At 47.7% G+C, this 15,736-nt stretch overlaps 1 protein-coding gene and 1 long non-coding RNA gene across 2 annotated transcripts in view; one reads left to right on the forward strand and one right to left on the reverse strand.

Moving 5' to 3' along the window:
* CMTM4 (CKLF like MARVEL transmembrane domain containing 4) overlaps window positions 1-8,517 on the reverse strand; it is a 35,818-nt gene extending 27,301 nt beyond the window's left edge. Inside the window, exon 1 of the mRNA XM_021534723.3 lies at window positions 8,228-8,517. Coding sequence (XP_021390398.2) covers window positions 8,228-8,413 — 186 coding nt within the window. The 5' untranslated portion in view covers window positions 8,414-8,517. The remainder of the gene's footprint in view (window positions 1-8,227) is intronic.
* Window positions 8,518-8,985: 468 nt separating this feature from the next.
* Window positions 8,986-10,300, forward strand: LOC110472757 (uncharacterized). Its single transcript, XR_002465761.2, has 2 exons — window positions 8,986-9,267; window positions 10,107-10,300. It is a non-coding gene; the product is annotated as an uncharacterized LOC110472757 (long non-coding RNA).
* The last annotated feature ends 5,436 nt before the right edge of the window (window positions 10,301-15,736 follow it).

Consider the following 15,736-nt stretch of genomic DNA (forward strand, 5'->3'; position numbering starts at 1 on the left):
CTAGCATGAAAATAATTTCCTGAGACAGAAGTTACTACAGATTGTCAGACTTGGAGAACTTAAGCATTTAATAATATTCACAACCATGCTCATTGCTTTCTCGCCACAAGTATTTCAGTTTAAAAATGTACAAAAGTACAGAAAAGTCCTAATATGGAAATGGTTGTAGTCAATTCATCAAATAATTTGGAAAAAAACTGCCAGACCTGTTTTGAGCAACGGGCAGATTTTCAGCATTTGAAGATGCCCTGGGTTAGCTTCAGTGAAAGTCACAGCAGAAGCAGCACCTCGTGCAACTCAGACACAGCACACGACCTGCTCCTGCTCACCGGCACTGCTGGGCTTTCAGCTCTCCTGAATGAAGCAAACAACCCCAAGCAGGGCATGTTTCCAATCACCTGGAAACTGAACACTTTGGGAATGTACATACGAGCTAAAGGAAATTTAAAGACGTGCAAGCATCACCACCTGAATATCAAGTTACACATTAACAGAAGTTTACTTGGATGCTGGAACACTTGTCTGGGTAAAAATGCATCATATTCTTCCATAAGCTAAGGGATTACACACCAGACCCTTAATTACAGTTAATTAGACAGCACAGTTAGGAAGCTGATCCTCTGAGTTATAGCTCCCAGTTTAATTTGCACACAGTGAGATTAAAACATCAGAGGGTCTCTGCTCACCTGAACCCCCAGTGTGGACTGTGGTGGCCTCTCACTCTTGAGTGAGAGCTACACCAGCTCTAGCACCTCTCTGCCCATGGCCAGCAATATTTCTGACCCGTCTTTTCTCTGGTACAAGTTCCAGAGAAAACTAAACATTACTTCCATGTTTTGGAAGCAACTATGCAAAACATCTGACAATTAGGTGACCTTTCTTCTTTTTAAATAAGAATGTATTTTAAATTGCAGCTCTAATAAGTGGTGAATTAGCACTACAGAACAAAAGCAGTTGACACATTGGTAAGATGACGCCTTGGAGTGGCCACCTAGAAGAGAGGCTAGACAAGGTTAAGAGAATAAAAGTAGGTATTTATTAAAGACCTTCAAAGAGTACACTTTGGGCAGTCAAAAGACTCCAGGAGGGGCTACTCCCAAGATGGACAATGGAGTTTTTCAGACAATTTTAAGTTTGGTCCATTTATATATCAGGGGTTAATCCTCCAATTACAGCTTCAGGTAATGAAGTCATATTCCCCCAGTTTGCTCCCCTTCAACTCACTTGTGTTTATACTTTTCAGGGCCTGAGGCTGTAGGGTGTCCTTGAATTTCAGGACCAAAACATGAAGAAATCTAACATCTATATGGAGTTTATACACTGTGAAGAGTGTTAACTAACACTCTATATGGAGTTTATACACTAATACAGTACAGGATTTGAAAAATATAAAAGCTAAAATCCTAAGGCATCAAGAAGTCTCTTCACTGTGCATTTAGTTTTCTTTGTATGCAAGATTTCAGTACAAAATTATTTGCTGATGTCCTGAAGCAAGAGAGATTTTGATGAAGTGCAACTTCAAGCACAGGATGATGATGGCTACTGGCAAGTGTGCAGGTTGATTTGACAAAACAATGCACTCTCACCAGAATTAATAGATTCCTCCAACAGTGATTATGTTACAAGAAGAACACAACCTCTTAAATTTCTAGTCCTTGTCTTCTTATCTCAAGATGATAATTAAATCACTAGGGAGCCTCATCAACAAAAGATATTACCAGAAACATTACAAGAAGTAAAGGTAGCTTTCAAATTATTAATACCATGAGAACTACATTAGTGTAGTGCACTGGTCCATAACGAAGGAAAAAAAATATTTGGTACAGACATTGTAGGAATTTCTTATGAAATCAGAATTTGAAAACTATCTACCACCTTAAGAGGGAAATTATTAACAGGAATTTTGGAGTTTACAGGCAGGAAGATATGACCATGGCCAGATAGAGACACCATGAAAGAAACCAAAATCCATTCACCTTTCTGTGGGAAGACAGCCACAATCACTTTCTTTAGTTGTTCACAGAAACAATAAAAAAGCAAAGCTAAACAGAATTATCATATTACTCTTCCACATTAAATGTTAGTATAAAAATAACACAGCAACACAGATCCACAACCTTTCAAAAGAAATCTTTTTGAAGAAAAGAGTTTCAGAGGCACTGAAGAGACACCTGAAGACTATTTCTAAGTTTATTTGTGCATTACAAATTTGATCCTGTCAATATAACAGTTTTTTCCTAAGATCAAATACCAAAGATCACCAGTATCTGCTGTGATACTCAATGTCTTCTGAACAAGCAGCTACAAATGCCACCAAAAATCAAAGCTCAACACATGACCAAAAAAAAATCACAATGATTTCTTACAGCAGCACACATTCATTGTTTGTAGAGTATAAGAGAATAAAAATACGGACAATGCAGTTCATCAGAGTGACTATAAATTGCCAGAGTGATCCTGAGATGAAAGAGAAGTGTGTGGAAAAGTGACATGGCACAAAGTGGTGGGACCCAGCCCAAAGGCCAGCACTGCTCGGCTGTGGCTGCTGAGAGCCCCTTGTCCAGCACTGTCCTCCTGTCCTGCCTCCTGCAGCAAACAGGGCTGGCTGAGGGCAGTGCTAGTACAGGAACAAAAAGGCATACATTGCTCCAGCTACACCCACAACAAAGAGGAGGAAGGCTTCTATTCCTCCAAAGCGCACAATAAAGGAAGAGAACTAAACCTTAAGGTGAAACCATCACCTGTGAATAAAAAAGGCAGGTAGAGAGCTGGCAGGGACCCGAAGTTCCCTCTGAGTGTCTCCTGCAGTGCTCTGCTCTTCACCAGGAGCACCGAGTGCTTCCCACCAGGACTTACGGCCTGGCCGCTGTGACCTCCTCAGAACATCTCCCCTGTCCTCTGTGAACCTCCTGGAACTGAATTAACACCCCACTGACAGAAACCCAAACTTCACCACAACCAGTGCAAAAGCAATCTCCCTTTATTCACACTGATCCAGTGGTCCCCTGGTAACTGCCCTGACTTACACATGGCTCCAGCCCCCATTCCCAGCCGGGAATCACACCCAGAGCACTGCAGGGGCAAAGGAGCAGCAAGTCAGACAGGCCCTCAGATGTGATGCATCACACACAGGTGAGCTCCAGGTTGGGAGCTCCATTTAATCCTCCTCTCCAGCTGAGATGCTGAGCCCAAGACACAAGAAGGCAGCAATAACTAAGTATGAGATTAATGAACACCTCAGAATAGATTGCAACCAGACTCTAATAGTCAGCAATTAGCTTATTCTTTGGAACATAAATGTTATTACTTTTATTTTCAAATATAATTAACAATGAGAATTCTCTATAGTCTTATTACCCATGTAGGCATGCATTCCTGGCTTTTGAATTTTGTTTTCTTCATTGCAACCTGACAGCCAAGAGTTTCACTGTAGGCCTGGCCTCAGCAACCCATTTCTGAATCTGGAAATGTATAATGACAGTATGCCACAAAACAACTTTTTTTCAATGCTCAGCTACTCTCCACCAATGAAGATGGAACTTTTTATTCCAAAAACTGTGAACGTCTGAACTGCTATTCCCACCAGATTTCATTTAGCTCAAACTGCTTCCTCTCCTGGCAATATCAAATGCTATAGACAAGAAGATGAGAGCAAGCATGGAGTGATACTTCCCAGTGCACTCATCAGCATCTCACAGCTCAGAGACCTCCCAGGCAGAAGTATTATCTTCTTTAAAAGGAATCTCTGATGGATTTTTGTAGCATGTGGAACAAACACATGAGGAGAAAAAAGTCTAGAGCTGTCTGAGCCACAGAAGCCATCACCAACCACCACAAATGCCATCCACCACAAATGCCATCCATCCTCTCAGCCAGCACATGCTAGGGGTTTCTGCCTCTTGCTGCTCCCTGTCAGCTCTGTGATCACACTGCCCCAAATAAACCGTTCCCAACTGCTGCCAACCTCACAGGAACTGCCCTGGCCCAGCTGCTGAGAGTCATACATGTTACTTTAAATCAAGCGCCTACAAAAACCTGGTAGGATTCCCATGAAAACCAGTGGGGTTCCCAGCAGGATCCTGCCTGCTTTTCCTTTCCTTCTAGCCTGTGAACAGCCCACCTGTAGCCACACTCCCAGAAAAACTGAGCAGCAGACAAAAGGCAGCCATGACTGGCCATAGCAATTTCAGTAGGAAACATGTCTATGCCCAGCTTTAACAACAGTAAGATCCTTGGAGGTGCAGAATTACAATAACCAAGGAAAAATATAAATAATGCATTTTGAAAAGCTGAAAACTAAAATGAAGGGGGGGGGGGGGGGGAAAGAAGACAATCTCATCTAAAATGAAACTATTTTCAGCAAAGAGGGGGTACCTGCTAACCAGCTCATCTCTGTGGCATGACAGAACGGGCCCCTCCTGACTCCCCACAGTAAACACCTCTTTTCAGCAAGGACATTCAGCAGGAGAGCTTGTCCTTAGGAAATTCAAGGGGATGGGGAGAATGTACCGAAACAAAACAAATCATTTGAAGAGATCCATAGCAAAGTTTTCTGGTGATATCCATTTCATCATTGTCCAACAGTCTCTGTGGGAAGTATTAAAGCCCTTAAAAGCATGAGAAACAAATTCATGCCAGAAAGAAATGAGAATAAACTCTAAATAACATTCCTGCTCTGCTCTCCAAGGACAGCCACCTCTCACTCCTTCCATGAGAAAAGGTACTGCTCCTTTTAGTTGCCAGAAGGTCAATGGAGACAACCTCTCCAAAGGAAAAACATTTCTTTGGTTAGTACACAAATGCACTGGCTTCTCCCTGACTTTAATTTTGAGTTCAAAGTCCCATTGGAACCAAACCAAAAGGCACAAACCAAACATGAAAGCTCCAAGCTACCTTAAGTCCTCTCCACTTCCCTTTGTGCCCTTCGTGTGTAACTTCCCACCTGTCTAGTGACACCCTCAGGTGCCAGGAGCCCTGCACACTCCTTTTCCTTTTCTGATGTGGCCCAACACTCCCCACCTCCCTCCAAGCTGCAGCTGTAAAGAGGCCACAGCTGCACTCCCAGAACAGCAGATGTTCCCTCACAGATCCCAACAAACACACACAACTATTTCAACAGAAGACCGAGATACAGGCAAAGGATTCCTTTCTCAAAAGCTCACCTACCTGGCAATAATATTGTCAAAATCAGGGAGGCCAGTTCAACGCTATGCTGTTTCAAACGGGCCCTTTTCCTTACTCCCTCGCTGCTCCTCACACTGCTATTACTGACCACTGGCCAAGGACTAGGAACTCTTCAGGTTGGCCATAAAGACGAGGTGTAACCCCTGAACTGTAGTTTTCCAGCCTGAAACTTTTCCAGTTTATGAAACTTATCAAAAACCAAAACAAGGCTGAGAAATAAGCTGCAAAATACCATACACGAAACATCATCATAACCCATTATGTTGGTGTCCCTTCAAAGGATACTTTGAAGATACTTTATTAATGAGTTAAAACTATTGTCCTCTCTAGCAGCACTTACATTACTCCATATGCCTACAATGTCATCATGGTTTGCCTCTTGTAACAACCCCTTTATTTGAATCCATAAAGATAAATCTAAAACAAATTAACAGAGCCTTACACCTATTTTAAATGATGAGGGGGTTTTCCCCATTCCCTGTTCCTTCTGCTTTTCGCAATCAAAAATGGGCATTTGGCAGCAGTGACATCCAAGCCACAAGGAGCAGCAGTTTTCCTTCTCTCAGCACTACAGGGCAGTTTGTGGGAAGCCCTACAACCAAAGATTAGAACAAGCAGCAGCAATGTTTGCCTTGAGCTGATATTTTGCCTGTCAATCATGAATGTATTTTAAGTTTAATCCTGATGCTAAATTAAGCACACGCATTGTAAATTTTCTGCAACATTTTTTTACTATAACACACTCAGAGACTTCTATCCTAACCAATACATACCTTTTTCCTTTTTGTAATGTTTTTTTGAGTGCCAGGAGTTCCTTCTTGTTTTTAAGACATAGAGTTCTACACCACAGACTTTGTTACGTTTCAGTTCGTACAGTATTTTTGTAAAGGCATTATTGAATTTGTAACTGAAATAATTATACTTGGCAAATAAGCAACCTAAGTACACAGTGGAATGTGCTCTCCTTTCTTTTCCAACACTGCTCAGTTTTCCATTGGTTTGCAAATGTCAGTGGTCTGCTCTTCCATTACCATGAATGAGGAGTTTTTTGAGTACAAGTAACCAGGTGGTGCACAGCCTTCCACCCTACACCAGCTAATTTAATTTCTTTACTGCTGCCCCTCTGCATTCATACACTCTGGGAACCACATGCAATGGCTCAGATCGTTCTTATGAAAAGGGCACAAAGCATGGCTCAGCTCCTAAGACACTGCTCTGCAAGTATAAATCTCCCCAATGATTAACTGGGAGCAGCAGTGTCTTTGTCCAGGGACAAGGAAACCTCTCTAACTCCAGCAGAGCGTGGCTTTCCCCCATCTTTCTTTACATGACTTAAAAGCTTACGAGGTGTGCTCCATGTATCTTTGGGATTTGTTCCAAGTAAGTCAGATTTAATAATAAAAGATTCAGTTACGATCAGTAATCAGTCATTTTGATAACAAGTTTTTAACAGGACTTGCCACAGTTATTAGTGTACTGCAGAAAGGATCTACAGTAGGAACTGAAACAAAAATCCCGAGGGCGGATTATTTCAGCATATCAGGCAGCACCAACCCAGGATTTCCACCACACAGATAGTTTTTAACAGCTCGAAGACAGGTAGATGTTACACAGTGATGACAGATCCTTTGGCTTCAGTCCTGAACACACACAACGCACACACTGCTGGTCCCTGTTGTTTTACTGGGCTAACACGCTCACTGCTACCACTTGCAGAGCACAGATCCTACCCTGCACACAAGAGATGAAAACAAATCACACTCCCAAATCCTGGATTTTACTGGGCATTCACAAGAAATGAATTCATCACCAGAGTACTCTATAAACTTGTGTGCAGCTGAAGCCAGGATACTTCCAATGTGTTTTTCATGAAACCTATTGTGCGAGTCTTGCCTTGAACTAACCAGCAGTGGTTTTAAATGCCGAAGTTATAAATACAAAATTTAAAATGTTTCCGGCATCACACTTCTCAAAGAACTTGTTTAAGTTTTTTAAGTTACAAGAATTTGCAGCATCCTGTAAAAAATTACTTTAAAATTTATTTCAAGGTGATTGCTGTTCTCCTAAAAGACATCTTGTCCTAATATCCTGAGAAACACATTTGTTGATTTGAAAAATGTAAGTATCATAGTGACTTGGAAAGCAGATCGATGAAGGCAAGCATCGCCACTAGCACCACAGCAACTGCTGAAATGTTTTCCTGTTTCACTGCTGGGGTGGTCTAAGCCTTGTACGGGCTCCATCAAACTGAACCAGCTCAGGTGTCCAAAGCACACGAACGAACCCAGCTCACGTTTAATTTCACAGCACAAAACCTCACGTTTGGTGTTCGGGTTTTTTTTAAGGGTTTCTTTCTTTTTGCTCGGCGCACTTAGGAGAACTTCAGCCCGCTAAGGGCAAGGAGGCGAGCGAGGTCTCTGCGAGCCCCGAGCGGACCCCGGCCCCCCGCGCTCGGCACCGGCGGGTCCCGCGGGGCCGCCGGAGCCTCGCCCGGGAGCGGCGCCGCCGGGAGCGGGCTCCGCCGGGCGCGGGCTCCGCCGGGCGCGGGCTCCGCCGGGAGCGGGCTCCGCCGGGCGCGGGCTCCGCCGGGAGCGGGCTCCGCCGGGCGCGGGCTCCGCCGGGAGCGGGCTCCGCCGGGCGCGGGCTCCGCCGGGAGCGGCGCCGCCGGGAGCGGGCTCCGCCGGGAGCGGCGCCGCCGGGAGCGGGCTCCGCCGGGAGCGGCGCCGCCGGGAGCGGGCTCCGCCGGGAGCGGCGCCGCCGGGCGCGGGCTCCGCCGGGCGCGGGCTCCGCCGGGAGCGGGCTCCGCCGGGAGCGGCGCTGCCGGGAGCGGGCTCCGCCGGGAGCGGGCTCCGCCGGGAGCGGGCTCCGCCGGGAGCGGGCTCCGCCGGGCGCGGGCTCCGCCGGGAGCGGGCTCCGAGGCGCGGTGCCGGCGCTCCGCGGGCACACGGCCCGGGCGGAACGCGGCCCCGGCGGCGCCGCGCGGCCCGGCCGGGCCCGCCCCGCGCACCGCCGGCCGCGGCCCCGCGCCCGCCGCCGTACTCACCACCTCGGCCAGCTTCAGCCTGCCGAAGGTGCCCCGCAGGTAGTCCAGGTCGCAGCGCAGGCCGCCCAGCCCGCGGCGCTGGCTGACGGGCTCCGTGGTGGGCTGGTAGGGGCTGCTGGCCGCCGAGATCATGGAGGCGCTGGACGCCTCGCCGTCGAAGCCTTCCAGGTCATCGCCGCTCCTCATGGTGCCGGTGCCGCCGGTGCCGCCGGTGCCGCCGGGGGGTGGCCGCGGGCTCGCCGCGGGCTCCGGGCCGAGCGCCGAGCTCAGCTACGGCAGCGAGGGCTGCATGGCCGCTCCGCGGCCGCCTCAGGCGCAGCGCCCGGGCAGCATGGCGCGGAGCGGGGCCGCGCCGCGGGGCGGAGAGGCGCGGAGCGCTGCCCGGCGCGGGGCGGAGAGGCGCGCAGGGTGCGCGGAGCGGAGCCGCGCCGCCCCGGAGCGGAGCCGTGCCCCGGCCGGCGGCGCGCAGCCCTGAGCGCCGCGGCCCGCCCCGCCGCTCGGGGCGCGGTCCCGGTCCCGGTCCCGGTTCCCGCAGAGCAGCCCAGCTCCGAGCGGCGCCGCCGCAGCCGCTCCTCCCCCGGCGCGGAGCGGAAAGGGCGGGCAGGGCCCGCCCCGGAGGGCGCGCAGCCGGGCGGTGCCTGCGCCGCGCCCGCCCCGCGGCGGGGCCGCGCACCTGTCCCGGCCCGGCCCGGCCCGGCCCGGCCCGGCCCGGGCTGCTGCTGCTGCTGCCGCGGCCGCTGCCCGCCGCCGCTCGGCTTTCCGCTGGCACCGGGGCGCTCGCGGCCCCGGCTCGGCCCTCGCGGGCCCCGCTCGGAGCAGCCTCCGGGCCCGGCTCACGGCCGAGCCCCTGCGCTGACACCGCTCCCGAACGGCTCCGGCCGCGGAATCCTCCGCACCTTCTTCCACGAGTGTTGTCTTTAGAAGCGGTGACGTTTTCCAAGGTAGCCTTGACTGGCTCTGAATCAGGTTTTGGGGGTACTTTTCCTTTTGCTATGTCACGACTAATAAGGACAGATTGGAACACGACCTGGCACATCCAGGTGAGTGAAATGCAGCTAAGCTATTTTTTTTAACACAGCCGTACTGCTGTGTACCACGGCAAAGTTCAAGTGTTCCGTGTGCATCCTTTGATCTGCCATGGTTATCAGCCAAGCTCTGATAGACTCGTACTCCTGTTCTTGTCACTGATAGTCTACACTGTCACCTGTTCCACCTTACAGGACTTTAACACATTAACAATTCTAGCATCTTCCCCTGGCCTCCAAGAGTTTGACTGCTACAGTACTTACGTTTTCCATGAAGACTTTGGATTATCCACCTGGGGATTTCCTTTCCAGTCACCTGTGTGTTCTACTTCATGCCTCCCTTTCAATTCCCTTGAAATTCCATTGATCCTTCTTTTCATAGGTTCTGCCCTGTACACGTGATTTTTAATTGCAATGTATTTTTCTTCTTTCGTTTGGCCTCTGAATAAATATCTCCAAAGAAGGAGGGGCAAGGAGAGAGAACCAGGGAAAGAGTCAGGGACTGACTGTGCAAAGTCCTTCTGCAGCTTCTCTGCTACACCCTGTGTAGCAGGGTGAGGCTGATATTCTCAAGCAGGGTGAAGACTTGGGAGATGTGTAAAATAAAGTCATTGCCCTTTGGTGAAGGGTGAGCAGCAGGGTTAAGAAAAAAAATGAGAAAACATGAGCAAAGCATGGAGAAAGAGGGTAACTCTTGCTTGGGTCACATGAACCTAGCCTAACAATAGGAAATCACATAAGGAGAAAATCCCACTATGGCACAGGGCTGGACTAATGGGTGATTACAGTCTATTATTTCAGTTCTTGTATAACTCTGGGGAAATCAGAACTCTCACAAAGGTCTTTTTTTGCAGGAAGCATCACGAGTATGTGGTTGTCATTTAGGAGAGTGTCTCTGGATTGTAACTGAAGGCTCCCTGTCTGTTTCAGGAACACAGGTTATGCACATTTACCTGCAGAGACATTTAACCTTGATTTTGAAGGACTGCTGTTGCAGTTCTGGAAAACTGTCCTGAGCAAAACAATAAAAACATTTCTGAAACATCCAGTGAGTATTATTTTGGTTAATCTTTTGCAATTCTAACCAAAACACATCAGTGTGTTGGAAGAGAATCTAAAGGTGTGAAGAAGGACAAAGGGGGAAGGTGATTGAGTGGTTTACCAAAAGGTGAGGTGGTAGGAGATCTTTACTCTGGCTGTTTGCTTAGTTTCTCCAGCACACCCTTCTGCAAACTTGTTAATAACTTCCTTCTCCCCTGGAGTGGAGGACACGGAGTGTAAATGTATTTAAATCATGAGAGCAGTGTGGGGTGCTGAGAGGTGTGGACACACCGAACCCCTCTGGTTCTGGGCAGCCAATTCCTGAGGCAGGGAGAGCACAGTGAGCAAGGGGAGGGCTGGAAGCAGCTCCTGAGTGTCCCAGCTGCCGGGGCACAGCCCTGCCAGGAGGGAGCACACCCAGCTCAGGCTGGGCTGGGATCCCCAGCGTGCTCCTGGATGGGTGGGTGGGCTGGACTGACTTGGCAAGGCCTGCTGAGGTTGCTGCCAACATTTAACAAAGGAATCCTTGACACACATTCTTGCCTGATACGGCACCTTTTCAGCTCTGCAGCACGGGAAGGAAAGTTTAATGTGTAAATAGAAGTAGTGATCCGGGAGAAAGGTTACTGCATTCATCCCCGCGGATCAGATCGCTCTCAGATAACTTTGGCTTTGCGAGTTTCCAGCACAGCCTGCCATTCCATTGTGTGCCTGCTCATGGGGACCAGGAAAATGGGGAACAGGGGCAGTGATCAGCACTCAAGACACCAACATAGTAGTGAGCTAATCAGATCAGGGAATTAATCACTGCGTTCTTCACGTGAGCTAAAATGTAACTGAAGAGTGAAAACAAGGAAGAAGCAGCACTGAGGGAAAAACCAATTATGCTGTTCATAGACACTATAATTAAATGATCTGTTACAGAACAGTTAGGTCAGCTTTGACAGAATTAAAAACTCCCCATCAGAAAGAGTCTCCAGGACACTGGTCATAAATTAAAACCAACTATTGAGTTAGGTGTAAAAAGCAGCTGAAAGAGAATCTTAAATATTATCAATGAACAAACTGAACACAGGGACCTTCATCTCTCAACTTTCATCTCGGCTGTTCCTACAACCTCTCATAAACTTTTCATTAAGCACATTTAAATGCTATTTCCAAGATTAAAACTGTGACTCTATTCCAGCAGAATAGGGATATCAATTTAAAGCCAGGTTTTTAAAGTGCATTTATGTAGCTTGAACACACTTAAAAGTATTTTAATGCTTAAACATAAAATTTTGTAGATCTGAATGGTGCTTATTAGAAATGGTGCTTTAATGCATTTGAGAGTGTAAAAGGCATTAGAATTCTAACAGAAAAGTTACATCTGTGCAAGTACCTGAAAAGAGCTGAGAGGTTCTTTAAGAAAAGACTCCGGTATTTCCATGTGATCCACCAAAGGGAAGGAGCACTGGTATGCTGCCAAATTCCAAGAGAGCTGAGCAGTGATTAGAGTTTAACTTTGGCATCAGACAGGAGGCTTTTTTCCTCCTTGAAATTCTCGATGTAAAAAGTGCTGAAGCTTTTTCTCAGCTTTTCAGCTGGGGGAAAAGAAAAAAGCCAAGCCCCACCCTCAAAAGCTAATAAAGAACTTGCTTTAGGAAAACATGGGGTAGCTTTGAGTGCCTTAGTGCATTTTCCCAGTGTGGGAGCGTGGTGTGCACTGGTTCTGAAGCCACGAGCAGCATGGGAGGTGGGCAAATAATTTTGCCGAGTCAGAAGTAGGAATTAATACAAGAAAAAGAAACTGCGAGTTCTGGCACAGATTTTAAGCAGAAGGAAAATTGTCTGGGATGGTGGGGAGTTGTGAGGTCAGTTCTCTGTAATTCTGCTGAACAATGCCATGTGTGACAATCCCATGTCACCACATCCTGCCACAGCTGGGCACTGCAGCCTCCCAGCAGGACACCACCAGGAAAGGCGCCTCAGGAACAGCGAGGAGACCTGGATCCCATAGCTGGGAGTCAAAAACCAGCCCTGCCAGCTGAGGAAAGTCCAGAGAGAAGCAGAGAGAACAGAAAGATGCTGAGGCGAAGGGCAGCCTCTGAGGGCTTCTTGCCAAGTTCCACAGGCTGGGAGAACGATGCCCGTTTGGCCAGGATCTCTTGGGCACACACCACAGCACAGTGAGGGACTCCTGGGCTTTTCATCTGGTTAAAAAAGTGCAGCTTCAGTAGCCAAAAGTGATAGTGAGTCCTACTCCTCTCCTCACCTACAACATTGGCCCCTGCAGACTTTCTCCAACCTGGATTCCAGCCCTGAAGCCTTGGAAAACAAACGGAGCAGCCCTGAAGCCCCCGAGGCTTCAGCCTCTGGTGACAGTCCCCAGCCCCAGGGGTGCCACCAGCTCTCACAGCTGGGACCAGAGGCAGCAGCTGCTTAAGTCCCCATAGGACCCTGCTGAGGAGCTGCACAGGACTAAGGGGACAGGCAAAAGTGTCACTGCTGAACTTCACCATCACTATCAGGAAACTGTTTCCCTTTCAAAAACAAACCAAAAAGAAAAAAATCCTCCGTCCTTCCCCCCCCCCCCACCTCCCCCAAAACAAAACCAATAAAGGCAATGCTGCCAAACAGATCAGTCAGATCCTTACCTTGCACACATGAACACGACTTCATGTCCTATTAACAATGAGCCATTCACAGAACTTTTTGGGTTTTTTTTACTCCAGGATTAGGGACTCACATCTCAGTCTGTATCATCTACTGGGCCTGTTTGGTAGTGAATGAAGAAGTCACTGACTCCTTTTACCTCCAAAAACTTCTAAGGGTACCTGCAAGTGCCAGAGAGGGGTTACTTTGCAGCCACAGCTGGGCTAAAGGGCAGCAGACATTCTACAGAGCAGAAGGCGAAATGAATTTCTATAAAAAAAGAGAAGCAAAATGCCAGATTCTTAAGAAAAGTGCCAGCAGACCTTTAATGGTGCTGGGAACCAGCCAAGACTGTGAGTTACATTTCTTTTGAAAGAATCCTGTATAATGAAGCACACTGAAAAAATATGCAGAGAGACTGACAGCAGTGTTTATTTTATTCATGGCACTACATTTATCCAGGGAACTGAGGGGAAAAAAAAGCCCTGGACTGGGAAAGAAGGTGGTGGTCTTGCAATAACACCATAAAATCATACAGACCTAGAGCAGAAGGCCAGAAAACTCTTGTTGCCTCTGCATGGACATGGGGATGCTGCAACTGTAAAATCAGAAGTTTTATAGAAGTGATGGAGCACGCAGGGTACAGCAGACCTTGGAGGGAAAGAGCCGGGGTTTATTTTTTGAGGAGGTGGGAAGCTGAAGGGAAGGATGAAAAAATTGTATAAACCATGTTTTATAAGAAAAGTTTTAAAGGCCCCTTAGCAGGGTTTAAAAAAAGATGAAGTACACTCACTACATTCTTTCTTTCCACGGACAGAACGGGCCAGTGAAAACAACTGACCTCAACTGTTCGAATCCTGTGTGTGTTGTTATGCAACAACCCAGCCAGTCCCCTGCACTTCTGGGGAACTGCACATGGTAGAGAAGTTCATTCCTTAATTACCCTCCTGAATTTGTTTTACTTACAGCTAACCTGCAGCTGATTGCTAACATCAGCAACTGTAACAGCAGTTCAAAGAATATTCCCTTTTGCAACAGCACCTAATTTCTCCATATGATAGAACTCTGTATTCAGCTCATCTGGCTCGTTCCCTCTCAGAGTATTTCTTTGGTTACATGGGTCTTCTACATGGAAGGGAAAGTTTTGGCTTTTTTGCCTTTTTTTTCAACAGGAAAAACCATTTCAAATCTTCCATCACTGGCTATAAACCCAAGGTAGGCATATGGCCCCAGCTCTCCTCAGCCATAAACAGAGGAACTAATAAATCCTGATTCCTTGCAGGCTTTCTTCTCTTCCCACCTTCCCCACCTCACCCCTCCCACCGAGGCCACTGCCCCAGCACCCTCCCCAGGGTCCTCTTGCACAGGGAGCAGCTTAGCTCCCATTTCTGTCCTCCAACTACTGCTAGAGCAGAAGGAAGCCAGCGCTGCGCCAGGTTCCGTGTCTGCAGACCACAGATCTTTCTTTGGCTGGGCTTGCCTAGGAACCAGCCAAACTTCCTTGGCAATCCCTGCCTAAAGCAGAGGAAATCTTTGGATTTATCATCTCCACCGAGCCCTTAATTTTCATGCAACTGGGATTTAGTCAGCTGTCTGCGAGATCTTTCATTTCACTGAAACTGGCCAAAAGATTTAAGTTATTTTTGAGGATGGGGTAGAACAGGACAGAGCACAAATGCAAAAGCAATGGAAACCATGCTAAAAATATTTTAAATATGACAGCATTCTCTTAATAGTTGGGTTGTACTTCTGTTTAGCTGAAAGGTGACTTGTGAGAAATTTTGACAGGCTTTTGCTGTTTTAATGTTTCAGATCCTGCCAGTTTCTCAGCATTGCGAGATACTGGTCAAAACATCCTGATTCAGCCAGTTAAGCACAGCTAATTTATAGTCATCTGCTGACAATCCAGTGTTGTCCTGGGGCATGTGTGCTCTTCCCAGGAAAATAAACCTGGGAGTAACAATTCAGGTTCACAGCATAAACAAATGCCAGTATTAATTCAGTAGCCCCCATCTCTTGCACAGATCAAAGGCTGATATTCCATTGCTTGTTTCCAACCCAGCCTATCACCACAGGAGCTCCCAACTCTTACCAAAGCTTGAGCCCATCTGTGGAGCTCAGGCTCCATCACCGACCTCCACAACTGAGTGAGAAAGAGCCACTTGTGGGTTTGGTTAGAAGTGCCCAGGGCTCTCCCTCCAGGACTTCTGCCTTTATTTTGCATTCAAGAGATTTTCTGTGCAGTCAGTGGCTGGTCTTTAATGAAATTGAATTCTCTCCTACTTCTCCCTCTCAGCCTGCAGGCACAGTAAATGAACTCTTTCAGAAGATCAGAAAATTTGGAAGCCCTTCACTTTCTGATAATCTCCAGAGCATCATCAGTATACCAAGTGCTTCATGGATAATCATTTTCCTTCTCTGGGAAAGAGAGGTTTTGATTTGGTGCCCCCAGAGCAAAGCACTGCCCTGCAGTCCCTCTCACTGAGGCCATGGACAACACACAGAAGGGATCTGATCTCAGCAGCCCTCTCCATCCATCCATCCATCCCCATTTCTCAGTGGTCCCACTCCCTCTGTTCTGTCAATTAAGTCCATTCCACTCCCTCTCTAAAAGGCAAGTCCTTGGCTTTTGGAATGCTGTCAGACTGGTCAGGTGGCTGCCAAAGCTCTACAATGACATTTTTCTTTTCTCAGTTCAATATTTCCTTGCACATGCTTGGAGTAGTTGCAACTCCATTTCTGGCATGTTTTGAGGGATTGTTTTGGGCAAGCCCAAGTTAAAGATGACATTTTTATGTCATAAAGCTAC

This window comes from Lonchura striata, chromosome 13 (genome assembly GCF_046129695.1).
Source record: "Lonchura striata isolate bLonStr1 chromosome 13, bLonStr1.mat, whole genome shotgun sequence".
Classification (NCBI taxonomy): Eukaryota; Metazoa; Chordata; class Aves; order Passeriformes; family Estrildidae; genus Lonchura; species Lonchura striata.